Consider the following 23,953-nt stretch of genomic DNA (forward strand, 5'->3'; position numbering starts at 1 on the left):
TGTATACCCTTAGATATTAAATGCTGGCCAAATGACTGCCAGTTACACTCTAGAGATGGAACTTGGGATGATCATGTATACAAGATAGAGGCAAAGAAATAAGAGCATTGCAGTTTTTAATTAGATGATTTCCCTCATATAGACTCTTTCCTTATCACATATATTTTATTGACATACTTATTAACAAAGTTTACATATGTCAAGCATACTAAAAATAATCTTCTGCAGATTTTGATGAGCAATGCTTTAAACAAGATAGGAAGAAATACGCTCTTTTTGACAAGCCACATTCAGATGCACAAACGCTATAATCAGTACCACTGTTTTCTATGTCTCTCCACATAAATATGTACACATTATCATTAAGATGACCTTACTAATTAGGCACATATAAATTAGCATATGAATAGATTTGAGTTGCTTTGCATTGGGATAAGACATGCATTCATTATTTAATGCTCATTTTGTGGCCACACACACACAACAAAAACTCCTAACTTCAAGAGCTAAAGAGTACTCAATATTATTTTCCATTAAGCTAAGAGAATTATGATTACTTAAAGTATTTATTAGAAATTATATTCCTCTAGGGGCACCTGGGTGGCTCAGTCGATTAAGTGTCCAATTCTTGGTTTCGTCTCAGGTCATGATCTCATAGTTTGTGAGTTCGAGCCCTGCATCGGGCACTGTGTTGACAATGCAGAGCCTGCTTGGGATTCTCTCTCTGTCCCTCTCTCTTGGCCCCTCCCTTGGTCTCTCTCTTTCTCTCTCTCAAAAATAAATAAATAAAAACTTTTTAAAAATTAAAAAAAGAAATTATATTCCTCTAAACCAAATACACCTGTAACACCATTAAACCACTCACTGAGTTTATTTTCTAGCTATGGGTGGTTATTATAAGGATGCATTGTTCACTTGCTAAGAAAACCACAGTTTCTCATGTTCCCTCATGTGAAATTACTTTTTTTTTTAATTGTCACCATTTGAAGAAGGAATCAACACAAAAGGTAAGAAAATCTGTACACAGAAAAAGATACACTTGTGGAATGGGAAAAACAAAAAAGACAGATCTGAGGGAAGAATCCTGGAGGTTTGTAATGGACAGAAGACTCACCAAAATGTCATTTTCCCTTCACTAAGACTTGTTGGGAAAATGAGAGATTTTTAATTTACATTTCATTCCACTAAAATTAAAATTAGATTGAAAAGCCACATGACTGTACTTCATTTCTATAAGCATATTCAGTAACTGAACAAAATAGAAATGAGAAGGGAAGAGGGTAAAGGAAAGAAGAGCAGAAAAGTCCACGGTAAGAACACCTGTGACTAGGATTTCTCAGCTCAACACAAGGCAAATAATAGGTGAAAAACAGTGAAAAGTCCATCCTTCTGAAATCCCTGCTCTTTCTGCTAAAACTTCAATTTGTGCATGAAATTATTTTCATCAAAGTTGGGGTGCCTGGGTGGCTCAGTCAGTTAAGTGTCTGACTCTTGATTTCTACTCAGGTCATGATCTCACAGTTCATGAGTTCAAAGCCCCACATCAGGCTCTGCACTCTGGGATTCTCTCTCTCTTCTCTCTCTCTGCCCCTTCCCCACTCTATCTGGGATGCTCTCTCTCTCGCACTCTCTCAAAAATAAACATTAAAAAATAAATAAATAAATAATTTTCATCAAAGTAAAAACTTCCAATGAGAAAATATGGGGCTTTTTGAGGTGCTAGTTTAGCCAATTAATTTCTTCTTTCTTCTGGTCATTCACACTAGGAACATCCATCTGTTACCTGGCCACCAAACTAGGTCAGGTCTCCATAGTTCACGCCTTGGGCAAGACCTTGCTGTAATGCATTTGTCTTTGCAGAATAATGAAGTCCTCCTCGGCCCTGAAGGAAATTTCTCTAGCTCCAGCCAATCAGGCAACCACAGTAATCAATATACTCCTCCTGGTGAACTAAGCATTATACTGGCAGTCAGTTTCCTGACACTTACGTTGGATTCTACACAGTTCCAGAAATGTGTGCTGATGATTAACAAACAGTTGACAAAGAAAGGTCAAGAATTTATCCTAGAAGAAAAACTCAGTCCTTACCATCATCCACAATGTCTTGGGCTGCCACGGAGTTTGTATACACCACCAAGTCAGAGAGCTCTCGGCAGAGCTTCATGGTTTTCCTTCGGCGACCCAACCTGCGAAATACACACCCAGGACTAAATGTCATTGTAGAGCTGGAAGACGTTCGGGCTTTTGGTTACTCAACCTTCCCTACCAGCTCCTAATGGAGCCAGGATTAGGACCCAAGTTTGATTCCTAGTTCAGCTCTCTTTCCAACACAACACCCTAACTCATGTGGTTTTATTCAATGCTCATCTGAGAATCACAGGGTCCTCTTATGTATTTGTGAGTTCTGTCATGAAGGGCTTGATTGCCATTGTTACCCAGGTAGTGAGGAACACCAGAGTTCACTGGACATTTCCTCCACTTTGGCAGGAGAACCTGGACTTCTATTTGAGAACATTCACAGCAGAGGTCTCCTGGAAGGTGATCCCATCACTCTTATATCCTTTACTGTAGATATGTGTTCAATTTTCTGTACCCTAAGGGTAGGAACCACACACATCCTCTCTGCCCTCACTAGTTACTCTCTTATGTATGAACATTCCGTCAAAGTGAAGCTAAATATAAAATTTAATTGAGCACTAAATGTCATCCATTCCTACATGCTCTTAATTTCATTTAATTTCAGTCTTTCAATAAAGACACAGGGGTGTGTGTGTGCATTTATCTATGATAAAATTTACATTCCTCTGTGACTCTACTGTATACACAAACTGCCAGAAAATCATCTTACTCATCTGAAATTCTATTGGCAATAATAAAAAAAAAAGTAGCTAATATTTTTGAGTGCTTAGTTCATTGGAATAGGGATTATTGGGCTAAGTAGTTTACTTCCTTTAATCTTTACAATGAGCCTAAGAAATAGATACATATGAGAAGCCTAACTTGCCCCATGTTAATGTCGAAGGAGCAAGAGTTTCAAGTCTGGCTGATCTCAGATGCCTGGCTCTTAACATGTGCTCATGACCCATCTTCTCCTTTAGTCACCTAGGAGAGCTCCCTGTACTAGCTCATGTGGCCCCTCTCTCTTCTCTATAGCTACTGCTTGGGAAGAGTGTCAGGCACAGTGTAAGTCCCTTACATGTCTTATTATCTCATACCCAGTTGATCTTCACAGGTCCTGCTGCACTGAGCACTTGACCATGTGACTTGATTCTCTAGATACATACAACGAAGCAAGCTGATGGGGGTGGAGAGGCTCTAGGAGGCTGAGCAAAAAACGTGGACATTCTTACCTGTACAGCTGGCCAGTTTCCTTGCCAGAATTCTGCTGTGTGTCTTCCTCATCATCAGTACTATAAGACTTAGACCGTGATTTTGTGGTTTTCTGCCGGAAAAATCACAATAAACTTAACAACAAACTCACTGCATCAGGTACATCTACAATGTATGGAGAATGGACTCGGCATTATAATATATACAAAAAGGACAATTACCTGGAAGAAAACAAATTAACCAAATATTGCAGCTTGCCTTACTATCAATAACGAACATGCCTATGGTCATAATCATATTAGAATATTAAGGCAAAACTGAAGGTTTCATGCTTTAAGACTGACTTCTAAGCCACATAAGCTATAGATTTTAGAAAGACTTTATTAGTCATGCATTGGAGGTCTCCATGAATGGAAGGGTCAGAGTTGTCACATCTATTTAAATGACTGTAAGGGGATAAAATATTCTCTTATTTAGGAAACTTACTACTCCTGCTGACTCAAAAAAGGCAAATTTGATTAAAAAAAGACAGTAGTAATTTTTTTTCACGAATAACTTTTTCCTGCTTTTGATCAGCATGCATTCAAGTAACTGCCTAAATCAAACTACACTTTTGAGATTGTGGTCCATTTTAATTTCTAGCAAAAGGATGAAAATTATTACCCACAGGATTTAGGGTGAAAGGCTGTAGGACTAAAGGCTGTCAGAAAAAAAGCCTTTTTGGAATGATGCAGTTTCATCCCAACACATTAGTGATAACCCCAATATTTATCAATACGTAACAGAAAAACAAAAGATGGGGAGGGACCCTCTAATTGCAGAAAACCTTGCCACCAAAACTACGCCTTCCACAAACAAAAGTAAGACCTTTAGATGAGTTCCCTGGATATCTGAGGACTGCAGCTTAGGAAGGAAAAGGGAGCCCACCCCCGCGTTACCATGGGGCCATATCACTCTCCAGATTTTCTCTTACTCAACAAATAAAACCCCAAGCTGGCACAAACACACTCAGGTCTATTGCACTGATAACAAGGCGCCAATTTAATCTGGATTCTTCTCAGGTGTTACTGATGTTTTGAGAACCTCAGGGAGCACAGTGTGGGAACCCTAGCATCTATCTGATGATTTCATGTTCCAGCTTGGCCTATCACCAAGCTGGCTAACCTCTCCAGCTTCCTATTGTGTTTTTTAAAAGGACAGAACAGTAACAACAATTTTAAAGGATTATTGTGATGATTGAATGAGATAGGTGGAAAGTCACTGTGTCAGCTACATAATGTTAGCTTTCAATATAAATAATAAAATCCTGTTTATTAAGATAAGCTGTATGTAGTCTTATGAACATTCATTCATATGATTTGAGATATAATACATTTTAATTCTATAGCAGCTAAAATATTCCATGAAAGATTTACTTTGGAAAATAATTTTAATTCAAATGAGTAGTTGTAATCAGAAATGAAATTTTCTCCAATTCTACAGATCATCAGTAACTTGAGGTATTATAATAATAGATCTGTCTTTTTAAAATTCATTTTTTAAAAAATTTTTTAACATTTATTTATTTTTTGAGAGACGGAGACAGAGTGTGAACAGGGGAGGGACAGAGAGAGAGAGGGAGTCATAGAATCCGAAACAGGTTCCAGGCTCTGAGCTGTCAGCACAGAGCCTGACACAGGGCTCAAACCCACAAACTGCGAGATCACGACCTGAGCCGAAGTCGGATGCTTAACGGACTGAGACACCCAGGCGTCCCAAAGTTCATTTTTAAATATAAAATGTAAAATGTAGAAATAAGTAATGAATCGCCAATGGCCTAGTATTTGGAAAAATGAGGATATGTTTTCTTTCTATATAGATGTGACATCTTATTAAAGTTAACGTACTACATAATCAGTTTTTGACCTTACTCCTTTACTCAATGTTTTGCATGCTGAGCTCTTCAGAGTGATCATCTTTCAATGGCTGTATAATTATTCATTCTGTGAATGAATCATGGACTGAATAAGTCTTTATAGATGAACATTTTTGTTGTTTTTAATTTTTTATTATAATGACTACCTTGTCCAACCTTTTAATAAATTATCCTATTGATGGAGCAGGAAACTCCAGATACAACACTACTTAAAGTACAGGAAATAGCCTTACAGAAACCTCATGCATAAAGTTTACCATTCAATAATTGATTTCTTGTATAACACATTTTACCTTTTTATTGAAGTATAGTACACATTTAGAAAAATACAATCTTAAGTACACAGCATGATGACTTTCCACAAAGTGCTACATCCAAATGAGGATTAGCTGTCCAAAAGCCTTCTGACTCTCCCGTTCAGTCATTACCTTCTCCCTAAAGGTAACTACTATCCTGACTTTGACCTCATTGATCTTTTTTGCCTGTTTTTAAGCTTCATATAAATGGTATCAAACTGTATGTACTACATTGGATCTGGCTTCTTTTGTTCAATGTCATGTTTATAAAGATTTTATTGCAAAAAGTTGTAATTGTGTCATTTTCATTGCTGAAAAATATTCCCTTATGTGAATATATCACAATTTTTACACATTCTGTTGTTGACAAACATTTGAACTGTTTCCTGTTTATTCTATTACAAATAATGTCACTATAAATATTAGGTATATGTCATGAGGCTGAAACACAACAATGGAACTGATAAGACATGGTGCACAATACAGCGTTAGTAGATACTGTGAAACAGTGTGAGGTAGTTGCACAAATGCACACTCCCATTGGCAGTGTATAAAGATCAAGTTGCTCAGCATCTCCACTAACCCTTAGTGCTGTCAATCATTTTATGTCTGCTATTGTGATGGATATGTAGGAAATCTCATCACCATTTTAATTTGCATTTCCCAGAGGATTGATAAGGGTGACCACCTTTTCCATATTAGCCATTTGGAAATCTTCTTTTGTGAAAGCCCACTCAAGTCTTTTGCCCACTTAAAAAAACAAAACAAAACAAAATAAAACAAAACTATGGGATCTTTTTATTGATTTATAAGAATTCTTTATATATTCAAGATACAAGTCCTTTGTTGGATATATATATTGAAAATACTCTTACCAGTATGCTCTTCGCTTTTTGATACTTTTAATGAACAGAAGCTCTTAAATTTTAAAGTGGCTTATTAATCTTTTTCTTTTCTGGAGTCCTATTTAAGAAATCTTCAGTTATTCCAAAGTCACGATGATACTGTCCTGTTACTCTCTAGTTTCTTGAAATTAACTGAATCATGCACATTTGTCGCTCTTAATTCATACCTTATGTTTTCCAAAGTTGGTCATGAGGGATCGTCCATGTGATTTCTTTCCATTTTCCTTCACGTCTGGATGCTGAGTAAATAAAACATAATATGACTATTTCTCTTCCTCCCTCTTTTTTTTCCTCAGTTCTGGTGGAATGGCGGGGGAACCCTCTCTGCCTTAGGGAGAGCAAACAGGTCTTATTCATTTGTTGCTGTTCCACACCTTCACTACTGCAAAGGTTGTGGGATTTGCCTCAAGAGAGGGAGACACTGGCATGGAGAGGTCTGGGCACCAACCAGGAGACAGTTAACTGCCAACAACTTCCCCTAACTGGTGTCGAAGGCCTCTCAGTAACGCCCAGCTGTGCAGGTCCCTCCAGAGCCTGTTCGCAAGGCTCTCTACAGCACAAGGTATATTCTTTTGAAATGCCCTGAGTGGGGATAAATCATCTTCAGTTAAAAGGTAGATTTAATTTTGAAAAATGGCCAAGTCGTTAAGAGCTAAATTCTGTTGAATGAGAAAAAATAATAATCACACTGATTGAATACTGCTATTTGGGATTTTAAAACACTAAAAATAAATAAAATCCAAGCACATCTATTAGATAATAAGATTGGTTTTGTTTGTTTAAGTAAACCACAGCAGAGCTTATCTGTTCACTGAAATTAATTCCCTCTGTGGTGAGCATTTGGAAGAGGTATTGTAGCCTCATGTGGGTTAATTTTCCAGGTTAGAGATCTCCTTGCTCAAGCCTCACTAGGGGAAAGAAAGGACACCCTGGGAAGAGGGTTTAGACTCTTTTTCAATCGTCATCCCTAAAAATATGTATTAGCTGGTTCACAGCTAATGACATGATATAAGAACAGATAGGCAGGCCCCATCCTCCTAGGGCTCTGGCTAAACAGAGAAGAAACAGAGATAACCACATAAATGGAGTAAATGTGGGTGAGCAAAACTACTTAAAATCAAAAGGCCAGGGAGGCACTGACATATATCCATAGAGACTAGTCAAAGATGTAATTTGGGGTGGGGAGGAGAAAAGATTAAGACTTGGTTGGGGAAAGAGACAGTTCAGAAAATGCTAGAGCGGTGGGATAGGGGGATTACAGGGTAATTTCATTTGACTGGTTAATGTATACTGACTGCCTTTCAAGATCTATTGAAGCTGATCATTAAATGTTCAAAAACCCTGGAGTTAAGAAGGTAGCCAGAGAAGGTCATTAAAAGTAACACCTCTTTCCAAGTTAGGAGACCCAGTTCTGACACTAAGTAGATAAATGTCCTCTGGCAAGCCCTTTCTCTTGACCTCAGTTTTCTTACCTGTGAAATGGGAAAAGAATGGATCAACTAATCTCAGAGCTCCTCTCTGCTTCTAATAGCCCATCTACTGGTCATGGGACCATGTCATTTATTGTCTAAAACAGAACCCTTTTAAGAGTGAAATGAGGCACTTTTAACAATTATGCTGGGACAACAGGTATGAAGCAGGGCTGTCCCATATGAGTTGAGGTATATGGTCACCCTATTTGGTAGGCACCTATCTCCAAGGATTATGCTAAGTGCATTCCATATACTCTTATTTAGTATATACAACCACCCTCAGAGATAAGTACAGTTAAAATCCCATTTTACAAATAAGAAGTACAGTGAAGTTGGATAATATGCCCAAAGTTACAAAGCTAGTAGCTGATAAAACAGGGGTTCTGTGTAGCTCTAAATCTTCTCTCTGGCTTGTCCCCACCAACTTCTCCCATTGCACACCACCTCTTTACATAGAAGGGTTATACACACAAATATCTATCTCCAACTTGACCTCCCCCTGAGCATCAGTACCACATTTCTTAATGAATCCATGGATCAGACATTGTGCTAGGAACTTGGCATGTATATGAAGACGACAGCAAGGAAAACAGATGCAGACTCTGTCCTCACTGGGCTTGCAATCTAATGGTGGAGACAAGCGAACAACACTGTGTGATAAGTAATAAGACTTATGATGGGGGAAAGTGCAGGGCATGGCAAGATGGCAGGGAAAGGCCATCTACCCAGACTTGAGGATCAAGGAGGACTTCCATGGGGACAGGAGGCAAAAGCTGAAGCTGGAAGAGGGCAGACATTTTCTTTTTTATTAAAAGTATTTTTTTTTAAGTTTATTTATTTATATGGAGAGAGAAGAAGAGTGAGAGTGTGGTTGGGGCAGAGAGAGAGAGAGAGAGAGAGAGAGAGAGAGAGAGAGAGAGAGAGAATCCCAAACAGTCTCTGCACTATCAGCATAGAACCTAAACAGGTGGCTAGAACTCATGAACCATGAGATCATGACCTCATAATGGAATCAAGAGCCAACCAGGTGCCCCAAGAGGTAGACATTTTCTAAGTGAGATGAGAAGGAAGAAGTGTGTGGTGGCCAAGGGAAGAGCAAACACAAAGGCCAAGTGCTAAGAATGTGGTACTTTCTAGGAGACAAAGGAAGTAGGATGTGTGTGTACTTGTACATATGTGCACAGATGGACAAGTCAGAGCTGGGGCCAGAGCATGGAGAAAGGATCTTATGGGCTACATCCTGGAGTGTGAACATTATCTTCCAAACTTTCAAACTTCCAAACTTATCTGTGAATGGTTTAAAACATGAGGATGGCATTCTCAGATACACATTTCTGAAATATCACTATGGTAGTGGCATACATGAGAGATTGGAGTGGGTGGGATGGCAAAAGAGTGGGAAAAGTCCATTTAGGGAAAAACTACAGCCATCCAGATAGTTGCCACTGGTATGTAGAGAAGGGAGTAGATTTCAAGGACTCCAAAGAAGGCAGGCATCTTTCTTGGTCTACTAAATTCTTCCAGGCTGAAGGAGGAGCACTTCATTCTTATTTAACTGAAGTAAAAATAAAATAAGCTCTTCCGGGCTAAGACAGCACAGGAGAATACAGTGGTGCACTGCTGAATGACAGCCCAGCAAGAAGGAAGCTGGGGTGACATGCTGCCCTGAACCACACAGCATATCCTCAGCCTTGGATCTCAACATGCACGTATATTCAACACAGATGTACTTCCCTCAACAGTAACTTGTCTTTGCTTGTCTACTGAACCAAAACCATGTTTTGAAAATGAACAGTAGTGTTAAAAACCTCAACACTTTGCAGCCCACTTTATTGAAGGCACAAGCTCCACTTTCTCAGTCTACTGCATCCTTATAGTCACCCAGATTTAATGGAAAGTAAAGAATAAGCAAGAGGGGAATGAGTTTTGCTCCACCACATCTTGGAACTTTGAGATCTCTTACTATCTTACCTGATAGGAAAGTTACCATTGGAATTTCTTTCATGAATAGCAAAAGAAAGATGGGTTTAATATGTTTTATCCAAAATCTCTAAGACCTGCTGTGGCCTGTCCAATTGGAATGATCTAGGATGGAACAAAAAGTTTTCCAAAAGCATCAGGGGGAGCGATTAGCCCAGATTAGCTAATGAGAATTCAGTAAGAACAAGAAGCAGAATCAAACTGAGCTAACCAAATAAGCTACCCAATTTTATAGACATTTGTGTGGCTAAAACTAAGTGGCAGGAAGGAGAGGGTGAGGGGGAGAACCTTATTGCTATTTATAGAAGTTTCTAAGAAAATTCAAAATTGCATGATCAACGGTAATGGCAGTAATGCTGTAATTTACATTTTGGTTGCCTCCCCACTATTCCATTCTGCCCCTCTAACATGCAGCTGCAGAGGGGCTGACTTTGGCACCACTTCCAGGAGTAAGTTGTCTTATGGCATTAACAAGACAAGGCCTTGGCAAGTTATTGTTCCAGGAAGGAACAATAGGTTAGGGGTGGGCACATGAGCTAAGCTGCCCAACTAGAGCTCAGCACAAACTCTAGACAGTAACCACGACACTAGGTTGTCACTTAGATTCAAGGGTGGTCACCCCATATGGTCCTCCCACTAAGTGAGGATTCCTGAGTCCTGAGAGACAGGAGGTCCAAGCGGGGAAGTCTGTTACTGGCTGAGCCAGTGAGTTCATGGATCTCTAGGCCAGAATAAGTGCCCTGAATGCCCTGCAAGGGTAATAGCAATAAACCCACCCTCCTTCTTCCCTGCCCATTTCTGATATTTCTACTAGAAGGTAGAGTTAAAATCGCAGCCAGAGCCCAAATCATTCATTCATTCAACAACTTAATATGAAAGTCGCACTAAGGCCCAGGCACTATAATAAGCCAGAAAAATCATGGTTATTAGGACTGACATAGTTCTTGTTTTCATGGAATCTATAATCTAGTTGAGAAGACAGATATTAAACAAATAATTGCAAAGGTGTAAAAAAAAAAAAACAACCTTCATAAAAGAGAAGATATAATGGGAAGCTACCCTGGACAATATAAGGGGGATAACTAACCTAATCCCAGGTCAAGGCAGGACTCATTTAGGGCATCACACTGAAGGTGGAATTTAAAAGACTAAGAAGAAGTTAGTAAGAGCAGATGTAGGAATGGAGTGTTCTGGGCAGAGGGAACAGAATGTGAGAAAGACCATGGCATACAGACAGTTGTGTTTAGTGGGACAATGGTGGGAAGCAGTGTGATAGGGAAAATGAGAAGACTTGAGAGGTAGACAAGGATGAAATGACACCTTGAAAGCCTGGTTAAAGAGTTTGTAATTCATCCAAATCCTAATGGGAAACCACTGAAGAATTCTGAATAGTAGAGAGACATGATCAGATTTACCTTTTAAAACATCATGCTAATTTCAGAGTGGAGATTAGACTGAAGGAGGGCAAGAGAGGTCTAGGTGACAGTTGACATTGGCCTAGAACAGGACCCAGCCATGGACAAGGGAAGAAGACAGACGGAAGACACACTCAAGGAGGTGCAATCAATGCAGCACAGCGGATGACTGGCTGGAGAGGTGGGAGGGTGATGCACGTGGTGGGCTCGAGCTCCTCCCACACCCGAGCAGGCAGGGCAAGATGGGTCCAGGGCCACCGCACTTTGTCCTGAGGATCCCAGTGAAGCAGTATTTGAGTTATTTCCACCCCTGCCCATCCACTTTTAACAATTTCTCCCATCATTTTGCAATAGGAGATTTTCATTTCTCAAGTAAGATGAGGATAGAAATGCAAGAAACTGGAGAAGCAGTTCACAAATGACAAATGATTAGAAACAGAGTATGAGGTCCATTCTTTTTCCTGTTGAAGGACAAGTCCAAGGGAGAATTGTATACCTGTTTCAGATGTGCATTTAAGCCTTCGTGTGTGGCCTTCAGTAGTGCCCTCACTGTGAAACTATCAGGATCTTCTTTGTCTCGAATCTGAGATTCTTTTAACAATGACTCCAGTTTTTTCCTTATGAAAGACTCCACCTGATGCTCAGTGGTCCCATTATTCTGCAAAGAATTAAGCAATGTAAATTATTTCCCTGAAGAAACACAGAATCAGTTAGAACACACCCTTCATTCAAGCCACCACTGCTTTTATAATTTGATTATCTTTCAATTACCAGCAAGAAGTTAAGCACGTTATACGATTTTGGTCCTTCCCTCCCCAACACACACACTGATCCACCAAAATAATGATTACTATGATTGTATTCAACCCTCAAGAACCTTATAAGGTCTTATTTTATTTTCAGGGATACAGAATCTGATGTTTAGAGAAATCAAATTGCTCAAGGTTACAAAGCTAGCAAGTAGCTGAGGCAGAATTCAAACTTAGGTTTCCTAAATGCTTCCCACCATGCTACACTGCATCCTCGTGCGTGCTCTCTCTCTTTCCTTTTCTTTCTTTTTCTTTCCTTCCTCCCTTCTTTGTCCCCCCTCCCTCCCTTCCCCTTTTTCTCCCAGAAAGTTAGGGGAGGGGAGGGGAGGGGAGAGAGAGAGAGAGACAGAGACAGAGAGAATCTCAAGCAGGCTCCACACTCAACGTGGAGCCCAATGTGGGGCTCAATCTCACGACCCTGGGATCATGATGACCTGAGCCAAAATCAAGAATCAGACACTAAACCACTGAGCCACCCAGGCACCGCTACATTGCACTTTCTTTTTTTTTTTTTTAATGTTTATTTTTGAGAGAGAGAGAGAGAGCAGGTATGAGCGAGGGAGGAGCAGAGAGAGAAAGGGACAGAGGATCCGAAGCAGGCTCTGTCTTGTGCCACAGACAGCTCAAACTCACAAACTGTGAGATCATGATCTGAGCCGAAGTCGGACGCTTAACCAACTGAGCCACTCAGACACCCTTACATAGAGAGGAAGCAAAGGAGAGTTTTTGAAAACTAAGTTTTCTATATCTACATAGGTAAATTTGAGCAAAAAAATATGCTATTTTTTTCTTAAAATTTTTAATGTTTATTTATTTTTGAGAGAGAGTGTGTGTGTGTGAGCACAAGAGGGGCAGAGAGAGAGAGGGAGACAGAATCCAAAGCAGGCTCCAGGCTCTGAGCTGTCAGCACAGAGCCTGACGTGGGGCTTGCACTCATGAACTGTGAGATCATGACCTGAGCCAAAGTTGGACACTTAACCAACTGAGCCACCCAGGCACCCAAAATATGCTATTTTTTAAAAATCACTTTGCTTCACTGAGGGGAAAATAATGCTATGGAAATCTTTGGAATTGAGAATTATTCTGAGATAAAAATTTCTTTGGTATCTCTGATCCCAATATGTAACTAAAGAGAACTCACTTACTGACCTGTGCTATGATTCATCATTATAATTATGTTAAGATCACAAATATTTTGGATAATAAAGCTATGCTCACATCCAGATGACAACTTAGGCAATTTTCAGGTGAACAAGGGACATAGATTTCCTTGAAGTCTTGCTTAGCACGGCTTTTTGGGCACCTTGCTCTGCCCGACACCAGTAGCCCTGGGCTCCTCAGCTCCTTTCCCCTCTCCCTAGACCCAGTAATTGTGCTTAATTCTTCAGACACCTGCTGGAGGCCAGCCCCAGACACAGGGAAGGAGAGCGGTCCTCCTCCAGGAGAACAATGCCTCTATTCCTCACCAAAAGTTTAAGGCCTGTTTTCTACTTGCACATTTGTTACTAAGAGGTCATTATATTTAAACCCTGTAGAACCAGGTAGTTTTCTGGTAATGCCTTCCATTTTCACAAAATCTTATAAGAGAGAAGCAATATAAATGTCCTAAGGGAAATTTGGAAAAATAAGCCTCCACCACAGTAGGTTGCTGACTTTCCCTGTATTAAAATCACATGCACAAATGTCTTTAATATATCTAGTTAACAAGGCACTCTACTTCACTGGAGGCCCTCAGGTCCTGAAGGAAATGTAAAGATGGAAAAGAGCTGATCTGCATGCTGCCTGTGCCTGCAGAGATGCTACAGATGCCTATGAAAGCACAGATATCCAGTACAACAGCAGTTCCGAGAAGGAGCATGGCATCCCTGCCCGAGCGACCAACAAATCGTCCAAGAAGAGCTGGACATGTCTGGGGCTCAGCAACAATGAGGAAGACAGGGGGGTTCCCATCCTCCATAGTTCCGGCGAGGTTTCACCTTAATAATGTGTGCTCTGTACACAGGAGCAGACTAGTTCTCCTCGAGCACGAGTTCACAGAAGAGGGTACTGGAGGATAAAGCTAGAAATGTATGTTAGGGCCAGATGGTAGAGGTACTTGGATTAAAGAGGTATGGAGCTGCTCGAAGTCTCTGGGTAGGTACGTATCTGAGTAATATTTTAGAAATAATACTAACCTGGCAGCATGGGCAGAAGGAGGACAGGGGCCTGCAGAGGAAAAGCCAGACACATTGGTTCCTACACCCAGTACTAGACGCCTAGGCTGGGGAGGGATTCAACAAAGATGAGGGTTTGAGAACAAAATTCATGTTGTGTAAAACAAACCCATTGAGCTGTTACATGCCAGGTGAGAAACATTACTAAGGCACAACCCCAATGTCTCAGAACCCTCGGTGTCATGGACAAGACAGACACATGAATGGATAACTACACAAGCAGGTGCAAATGGTAGAAGTCAGGAGTGTCAAAGGGCATACAGAGGAGGGGCACCTCATCCACTCCCGGGAGGGTGGGAAAGACTTCCAAGAGCAGAGGAAATTGTAGCCAACCCTTAGATGATGAGAATAGTAGTTTCCTGTGGCTGCTGTAACAAGTTACTACAAATCTGGTAGCTTAAAACAACAGAAACTTTGGGGTGCCTGGGTGGCTGAGTCAGTTGAGCCAGTTGACTCTTGATTTCAGCTCAGGTCATGATCTCATGGTCGTGAGATCAACTCCCAGTGTCAGGCTCTGCACTGAGCATGGAGCCTGCTGGGGATTCATTCTTTTTCTCTCTCTCTCTTTCTTTCTTTCTTGTTTCTTTCTTTCTTTCTCCCTCTCTCTCTCTCTCCCCTCCTCCCTCTGCCCCTCTCCTCTGCTCATGCTCTAAAATTAAATAAAATTGAAAATTAAAAAAAAAAAAAAACAGAAGTGTGAAATCAAGGTATCAGCAGAGCTAATCCTCCCTTGCTTCTTCCAACTTGCGGTGGCTCCTGGCATTCCTTGGCTTGTCAGCCTAACTCAAGCCAGGGCCTCTTTTCTTCACATAGCCTCCTTCTGTGTGTCCCCTGCTTCTGCTGTGTCTTCTCTTCTCATGAGGACACTCATCATTGGATTTTTAAGGCCCACTTGGTTATGGATCAGGATGACCTCATCTCTACAGCCCTAAGTTAATAACATCTACAAAGACTCTTTTCCAAATAAGGTCTTAGGTACCAGGGGGTTAAGACTTGAACAGGCTTTTTGGTGGCCACAAATCAACCTCCTACAATGAATAAGAATTGACGAATGTGACAGAGAGTACAGTGACAGCATTCCAACATGGGTAAAGGTGCAGAGAAAACCAACAGTATCAATAAGAATAGTATCCATATGAACATGGAAAAAAGCACAAGGAAATATAGAAAAAGCAACTAAGACTATATATCATGCTAAAATTCACAAAGTACAGTCATATACTAATACTTTATCTGAGCTGCCCAGCACCCTTTAAGGTAGCACTAGGTTTAGCCAAATTTTATATTCATGATATAGAGGCAGAAAGATTCAAAACTTGTCCAAAAACACATGCCTAGGAAATGGCTGGATTGGGACTTGAACCTGAGACTTCCAATTCAAAATTCTGTGTCTATTTCACCATATAATGCTGCAGCCATCCCTCTCATACTGTTACAGAAAAAGATAAATTCTTGACTCTAATTAACCATGAGCAGGCTTATATTTTGACAACCATTATCCTTTTTTTATAAAGTTTTTTTTTTTTTATTTTGAGAGAGAGAGAACATATGTACAAGCAGGGGATGGGTAGACAGAGAGGGAGAGAGAAGATCCCAAGCAGGCTCCATGATATCAGTACAGAGCCCAGCTGGGGCTCAATCCCACGAGCCATGAGATCATGACCTGAACCAAAATCAAGAGTCTGCCACTTAACCGACTAAGCCACCCAGATGACCCTTGACAGCCATTATTCTTATAGGACACCTGGGAACTATATCCCCACAATCCCTCTGTGGGAAATAGTAAGTTTTACTTATTAAGTTCTGAAGGAAAAGAATTCCAGGTCAACACATCGGATCAAGTGACCAGAGCCTGGCAGGGAGCACATTTGTTGGGAGGACCAAAAGAGAAGGTATACACAGCATCCCCAGAGAGCTCCTAGCATGCCCAGGCCATATAGAATACCCTAAATAAATATCAGTCTCCTTTTCTGGCTCAGGGCTGCAGAAGCCAGAGATAGTGAGGAGATGAACTGTGGCTGCTATGCCCAGATACTTTCACTGTCAGCAAAGCAAAGCTAAAAATACAAAGCCTGGCCAACCGGTGCTGGAAATAATGAAGGCTTAATACAAAGGCTCTAATTATTCACCTCACATCCTCCAAACACTGGGAGTTGCTGAAGGAATGATATTACTGCCTGTTGATCTTTCTCTTCTCTGTGATGTACCGCACAAGAAAATTAGTAGCCGTGGAGAACAAATAAACGTGTGGCTGAGGTTTCATTAATGTGTTATCATTTGGTCCTAGAACCCAGGAGCACTACTGAAAGAAAGCTGAGACAGACACTTAACCCCTCGACCTGTTAGCCACTGTGCAGTGGCAGCAGGAACCACAGCTGAAAGCCACATGCATCTCACTCTTTTGTTCCTTGAGCCAGTGGTAGAGGAAGGATGCTGCAGTTGCCGGGGGCAGGGTGGGGGTGGGGTGTGGGTGGGGGGACAGGAAGCAGCTCTTTAAGATGGTTGGGAGTAGTTTCCACCAGAGAAGAAATCCAGGTTCCTAATTCCTGTTTCTGAGAGGTAAATCAGACCTAGGAATATCTACCAAAAACAACACTTCCTTGTTTTTTCTCCAGTGTAAAATTGAAGGACTGGAAAAGTAGACGGTCAGAACCACAGCTACTACCCCAGGCTGGGAGACAGCAGGAAAGGGGAGGAACTGGATTGGAGGGGCTGCCCCTTACAGAGGGACCCTCTCAAACAGTGGTGCCCTACTTCTGCTGCCCACCAGAACCCCCAGGGAGTGTTCCCAAATCCAAGACCCCACCCCAGACCAATTCCATGGGAATCTCTGGGTTGGACCTGGGCACTGGGATTTTTGAAAGCTCCCCTGTCATTCCAATGTGCAGCCAAAGCTGAGGACCTTTACTTTAAAACAAAACACTGGACTATCTCACCACCCCAAAGTGCTTCTTTCTCCACATCCAGGCTAAAATCTGGAGACAGGAAGGATAATACGTCAGCCACCCTTTGTGAGGGCCTTAGAGCTTTCCAAGCCTGGTATCTGAAGGTCTTGGGCTAAAGAACAGCTGCTTCTCAGCCATCCAAGTGTGTGCATTTCCTACTATCCTCTACTGTCTCCTGCCTGCTCCTTTAGCTCTCTTAGAGGACCCTCTGTTCAAGGTCCAGCTCAGGACTCACATTACCAATAATGGTGCTGCTACTGCTTTTCCTGTTACAAACAATATCTACTATTTATTGAGCACAAGTCATATTCCAGAAACTGTTCTGAGTCCTTTACAGGGTGTGCAGAAGTAGTTACGTGTTACTGTACAAGGGCTCGGTTAAAACTTGTTGGAAGGCTTCGTATTTATGGGGTGAGCTTCATGTACAAGACAGCTAATATTTGTGCCTAAGAGGCTGGCTGAATATAGATTCACAGAACACAAGAAAAAAGATAGTGAATAACTCAGTATTAGAAGAAAAACACCACTGAAGTTGAAATATAGGGGTGGAAAGTCTTTAAGTCACATTGACATTAGGGGATCCCGTAAAAATGAATAATGGTGAGTTGGCCTCACTGAATCAAATCTGTTAGATAACTGTACTGTGGTTGAAAGGAAACTGTCCCCTGTGTGTTTTGAGCTGCGTGATTCTTGAGTCACTGAACACACTGGCTTTTCCATGGGGCTTACATATATTGGGCCAGATTTTGTCTGTGGCTGAAGCCACAAAATGTATCAGGCAGAAACCGAAAGGATTCAATTAATTCAACAATTGAAAGATTGAATGAACGAGCAAAAAAATTTTGGTATAGTTTGAATCCCTTAGTTAGAAGTAACCATAGACCAGGAGGAATAAGAAGACCTGTGTGAGGGTCCTGCCTCCCACTCTGCTTTTTACACCAGGTAACGTGCGGGAACCTCAAGTCCTGTTTCTGGCCTTTGCATTTGCTGTTCCCTCTGCCTGGAACATTCTTCCCCATATATCAGCACAGCTAACTCTTCACTACTTTCAGGTGTTTGCTCATATGTTACCTCCTCTGTGAGATCATTCCTGGCCAACCTATCTAAAACTTCAATAGACTCTTTACATAGTACACATGCACATGCCCACACACACACACACACACACACACACACGCCCACACACGTGCATGCCCACATATGCGCATGTGCACACACACACCCACACACACATGCCCACATATGCACATGCACACACACACACACACACATACACACTTTCTACATGTTTTCCCTACCTTACTTTTTTCCCGTTAGTACTTATCACTGCCTAGTACCTTATACAGGTTATTTATTTGTTTTACCTCTTATTTATCCCCTCTTTCCCCATTAACGTGTAAACTTCATGAAGGCAAATATTTTTGTGTGTTTTTTGTTCACTGATATGTGCCCAACACCCACAACATGATGGCTGCATTTCCAAAAAGAGATGCTCAATAAAAAATGTTGAACATGCCCATGAGTCTTGTATAAGTCTGGTGAGAGTCAGTGACCTGGTATTCATGAATGCTAAGTTAAAATTTTTATTTATTGCAATAATTCAGATATAATTTGTAAATCTGACCACATTCTGTTAACTTAAAACTGAGGTTAAGAACTTCCTCTAAGGTAATTATTGGTTTCACATAAGCTATTCACGGTACATCCTCTTTTGCAGAAATGTGATCGGGCAATTTACATTCAACACTCAGATAAGGCATCTGAACCCTGTGCAGACAATAAGACTATAAACTGACTGATTACAGAATTACACTTTGGTTTTCTAAACATGGCACTGCCTTTTCTCAGAAGAGCTCAAAAACAGGAAAAAAAGATTCAAAAAAGTGAAGTAAAACTTTATATATTTCCACTGGAATATTGGTTCCTTTATGTATTTTCTCTCCTAGAGTGCAGCAAAGAGATACCTGTAAAATGTCACAAGTTAGGTGCTCTCTGCTTTTACTAAAGCCCAAATCAAAGAATCCAAATAAAAGATCATACGTATCTTTACAGAATCATGTTCTAAACTATCTACCTATATGGCTTCCTAGAAACCATCTAGGAGGCTTTGAAGATGGGAGGGGTCAGCTGGATATTTTCACAGGTGAAGTTACTGATTCGTTTCCATAAAACTACAGCTAACTCTATTTATAATTATAGATACTTCACATGAAAAGTTAGGAGTTCACTGATAGTAGAAGAAAAATTATATAACTGGGTGGATTTAGAATCTAAAACAAGTTGGGTTTTACTCAGCAATAAATGACTACGTTGTGGTAATAGCTGAATTTCCATCGCTCATTTTCCCTAAAAACAGTATTTTCTAACTACATACTTTAGTCAAGCCTCTCTGTTCCCTACTTTCAAATGATAGACTACTCTGAAGCTGCTAATCAAGAGATTTTGGAAAAAAGATGCAAAAATAATGAAGAGCAGAGACAAAAATTTGGTTTATAAAATAAAAGCTTAAAAAATAGAGCTACATTATCCATAATTGCATGTAAGTAATTACAAAAATAGTAAATAACTGGAAGAGTAAAAAATAAACTATTTAATATATCAACCATTTTCACTAATGTAAATCTATTTAGATTAATTTTCTATGACTATAGCCCTATTGGTGGTACTTGACTGCACTAATATAAACTATAAAAGGGAACAGATTAATACAGATGGTAATTTTTCCTTTTCAGTTCAAGCTGAATCTTTCCCACTTCATCCTTTTTAAATTGCATTAGAGTCAAGAAAAAAGTGTCTACTGAGACAACAGCTGTCACTGTACTTATGTCCCATTGGTAATAATGCCGGCTCCCTTTGGTAACTATAGGAAGTCATACTCATTACTATTATTTCAAAGAGAATGGACTGTTTTTTGCAATGTAATTACTGCATTCAGGGCAATGGTGTAAATTTGAATATTTTGTACAAAATTTATCTAGTTTTTTTTTTTTTTTTTGAGAGAAGAATAATAGTTCTGATATTTAGAGGAATACTACTTATCCATAGAAATGAAACTGCAAACCCTGTAACAAACTAATGTCGGGCTGGGGTGGGGGGGTTACTCTCAGGCTGCCATGTGATCCTGACAATCATATGAGTTGTAGAGGTGAGAAATCCTAGCCCCCCACGAGGAGGTGGGGGGGGTAATCTGTTTAAGTTCTACATTTCCTCTAGGTTTGCATTTCCTTTAGATTATCTGCCTAAATGATGCTTTTCTATGAAGGCAGCTCCTTGATCTCAGACAGGGGTCTGAAGTACCACGCAGACAGCAAACTACCCTATGCCATTTTATCCAAGATGTGGCAAATTAAAGATTTATCCAAGAGTCCTATTTCTGGCAGAGCTTGGAAACCCTCTGATCCAAAGTATCTTCTCAGGACAAGGATGGGCATCCTAGAGGAGCAGACCACATGCCGTTGGGTTCTGCAAGCCACCCTTGACAAGCAGCATAGTGAGGTTGCCAGCAGGAGGCAGAGGAGACAATGCTAAAGCCAGTTTATTTCAGCAAAGACTGTGACATTTCCAACAGCAATCTGAGTTTTGACAAAGTTGTAATAGGAGAGGATTTGTCCCTAGATAGAGGGTCAGAAAGGTTAATCACGAACATTCCTTCCAACTGTAAGACACAAAAATCCTTGACTCAAGAAACATCTAAGTGTCTGTTTCCCCAAAAACGAAGTAACTTTCAACAAATATCCCTTTTGCACCACAGCTACCATATTTGTGAGGATTCCAACACAGCAGTAATTCCTACCGCAACATAATGAGGGTAAAAATTATAACTAAGGCTGTAACTTACATAATGGAGCTTGAATTTGCACTCGTCCTCAATTTCATCTGCGCTGTCTTCGTCAGAAACTTCCCCTTCCTCTGCATCATCCCCAAGGTGATAAGGCAACTTCTTGCCCTGAAATGGAGCAACACGCCCAATTTAAAAATGAAAACACTGTGCATGTCTGATGTTTGGGGCAGGTTCACTTGATTGGGAGCATCTAGAGCATGTGCCTACATCCTAGCTCCGAGAGGCTGCAAAAGCCAAAATGTCTAGCATGTTCAGCCACTAGGAGGGGATTCCTTAAAATATAGGGATGGGGGGTAGGGGCGGCTGGCTGGCTCAGTCGGTTAAGCGCCCAACTTTTGGTTTCAGCTCAGGTCATGATCTCACAGTTTCGTGGGTTCAAGCCCCACTTTGGGCTCTGCACTGGCAGCGTGGAGGTTGCTTGGGATTCTCTCTTTCCCTCTCTCTCTGCCCCTCCCCTGCTCATGCACTGTCTCTGTCTCTCTCAAAATAAATAAATAAACTTAAAAAACAACAAAAACAACATAGGGATGGGGAGAACTCCTTAAACATGGAAGGATGTTCATATGCTTGGCAGCCAAAAATAATGATAAATCTCTAAACATCCCAGACTGCTAACCAGGCTGATCTTCTCTAAACTCAAGCCCCAGTGACTTCTCATTCTCCCACTCTCCACACCACTATTGGCCCTCTTCAACATGCTGGATTTTCTCCTCACCCACTTCTTCTATGCACAGGACCACCACCATAGTCAGGTTTTCAGAGAACTCTCCATCTCTATTTTCCTTTTTTTTTTTTAATTTTTTTTAATGTTTATTTATTTTTGAGACAGAGAGAGACAGAGCATGAACGGGGGAGGGGCAGAGAGAGAGGGAGACACAGAATCGGAAGCAGGCTCCAGGCTCTGAGCCATCAGCCCAGAGCCCGACGTGGGGCTCAAACTCACGGACAGCGAGATCATGACCTGAGCTGAAGTCGGACGCTTAACCGACTGAGCCACCCAGGCGCCCCTCCATCCCTATTTTCCTATACCTTCCCTGATACCCAGAGCTCTTGACCTTGGGTCCTTAGCACAGTGATAGTTTCAAAGCTGATTAAATCATTTATATAATGAACACAAAATCTTTATTAAGACTCTAAAGTCTTGGGGTTTGGATACTTAAACATTTTCTTCAACGTATAGAGGATCATTTATAGGATTGAAAGGGTAAGATTTAATTTCCCTTTGTAATGATATGTATTTTACTCCTTATTTGTATGTGCTATCTGCAAAGTGAAAACTACACTCTTTCCATTTCACACAAACATTTGTAGAGATAGATATAGATACATGCATACATACGTATATATAATTCTAAGTAAATACGGCGAACATTTTTTAACTTTCTCTGTATCATTAATAACAAAACAGCTCACAATTAAAGCATTTATGTCTATATATTGATTTAAGTCTTTTCTGATACAGAAGACTTCTATAAAATGAATTTATTTTTCTTTATTTTAGAGGGCACTATAGAGTAGCTATGTTAATATAGCAGCATCAGAAATAAAGTACTCAACCTAATGGTGACCAGACGTGTTCAGGAACACAAGACATCAAGTTAATGACCTCCTTCATTTATGCACCACCAACTACTTATTCAGAGTCAACTCTGTTTTGGGTACAATGACAGATAACCAAGATGGATCTGTCCACAAGACATTTGAAATATAATGACAGCAATTCCCTCTTTGAAATAGAACAAAGCCAACATATTTTTTAAATGTTCAGCAGAACAGAGCTACCAAATATGAGAAGTAACATCTGCAAGTAAGGAGTAATAATCCTTGAATGATATAAACAGTTCTGATACCACAAGACGGAAACAAAAGTGTAACCGTGATGGGCAAGCAGTGATGAGCTAGTAGGGAGCTGCACCAAGCTTTAGTTCCCCTTCATTTAAATGTGGTGGCAGGTGGGAGAACACATTACTATGGATGCTCAGAGCATCCATAGGTAACCTAATTTTCCTTCCTTAAAATTGAATTAAAAGATATGAGGGCTATATTTTTTACCAACTCTTCCATATTTCTGGTTCTCAAAAGTAATTTATCCAGGCAAATAGGAAGAAACGCAATGCAACAGAACATTGTTTCTTGATGCTTCTTATCAACAGTTACATCTAAGGAAAATTATAGAATAAATTAAGGCAGAACTTAAGGTGACTTAAGGAACTTAGCTGTGGTCCAGTAGATACAAACAAAGAATGTACAGTTGTCTTTTAGGGATCTCTTTCCGATTTACATACTATTTCATGCAGGAGTTATCAAGAATTAGATCAATTGGTCCATGATACATACAAGTATTGCTAGAGACTGGAATGGTAGCTACCATTCAGCTCTAAGCTATATGACCCAAGAAGAATGGTAACGACTCTGTGATTCACATCTGTAAAAAGTAAGAAGCTTAGACCAAATAGTTACAGTTTCTTTCGGCAATAAGAATCTACGGAAAATTACTGTTTGTTATTATTTTTGTTCAAAAGCCAACTTTTGTTTACTTTTCAGGAGATATGTGTGTATACATATACTTGGAAAGCATGTGTATTATAATTATAATAATACACAACTTGTCAATCTCTAAAGTGTTAATTGGCCACTAAATGGTGCCTTTCGGTTCAAAGGTGGCTCTGATGACAAAGGTACGTAGGAAAACCCATTCCTTTATTTTTGCTTCAAATGGAAATGCATTGGTCCATAGATCTAGGAGATCTTCTTAAAGTCTGAAGAACATTACTACTAGCGAATGAACCTTAGATGCCTTCATATGCTCACAGTCCACACTGCTGCCACTCC

General features: G+C 40.4%; 1 protein-coding gene across 8 annotated transcripts in view; it reads right to left on the reverse strand.

Annotated features, from left to right (window-relative positions):
* PLCH1 (phospholipase C eta 1) overlaps window positions 1–23,953 on the reverse strand; it is a 221,855-nt gene that overhangs the window by 18,341 nt on the left and 179,561 nt on the right. For 4 of the 8 annotated variants that reach the window (XM_086674568.1, XM_086674572.1, XM_086674567.1 and 1 more), the window contains 5 exons: window positions 21,119–21,226; window positions 11,810–11,971; window positions 6,614–6,685; window positions 3,351–3,442; window positions 2,089–2,207 (listed from right to left, as the gene is read on the reverse strand). In XM_086674568.1, the coding sequence (XP_086530694.1) occupies window positions 2,089–2,207; window positions 3,351–3,442; window positions 6,614–6,685; window positions 11,810–11,971; window positions 21,119–21,226 (553 nt within the window). The remainder of the gene's footprint in view (window positions 1–2,088; window positions 2,208–3,350; window positions 3,443–6,613; window positions 6,686–11,809; window positions 11,972–21,118; window positions 21,227–23,953) is intronic. The other 4 variants (XM_086674570.1, XM_086674569.1, XM_086674574.1 and 1 more) reach the window with 1 other exon arrangement.

This window comes from Puma concolor, chromosome C2, assembly GCF_028749965.1.
Source record: "Puma concolor isolate L17-30 chromosome C2, mPumCon1.1.hap2, whole genome shotgun sequence".
Taxonomy (NCBI): Eukaryota; Metazoa; Chordata; class Mammalia; order Carnivora; family Felidae; genus Puma; species Puma concolor.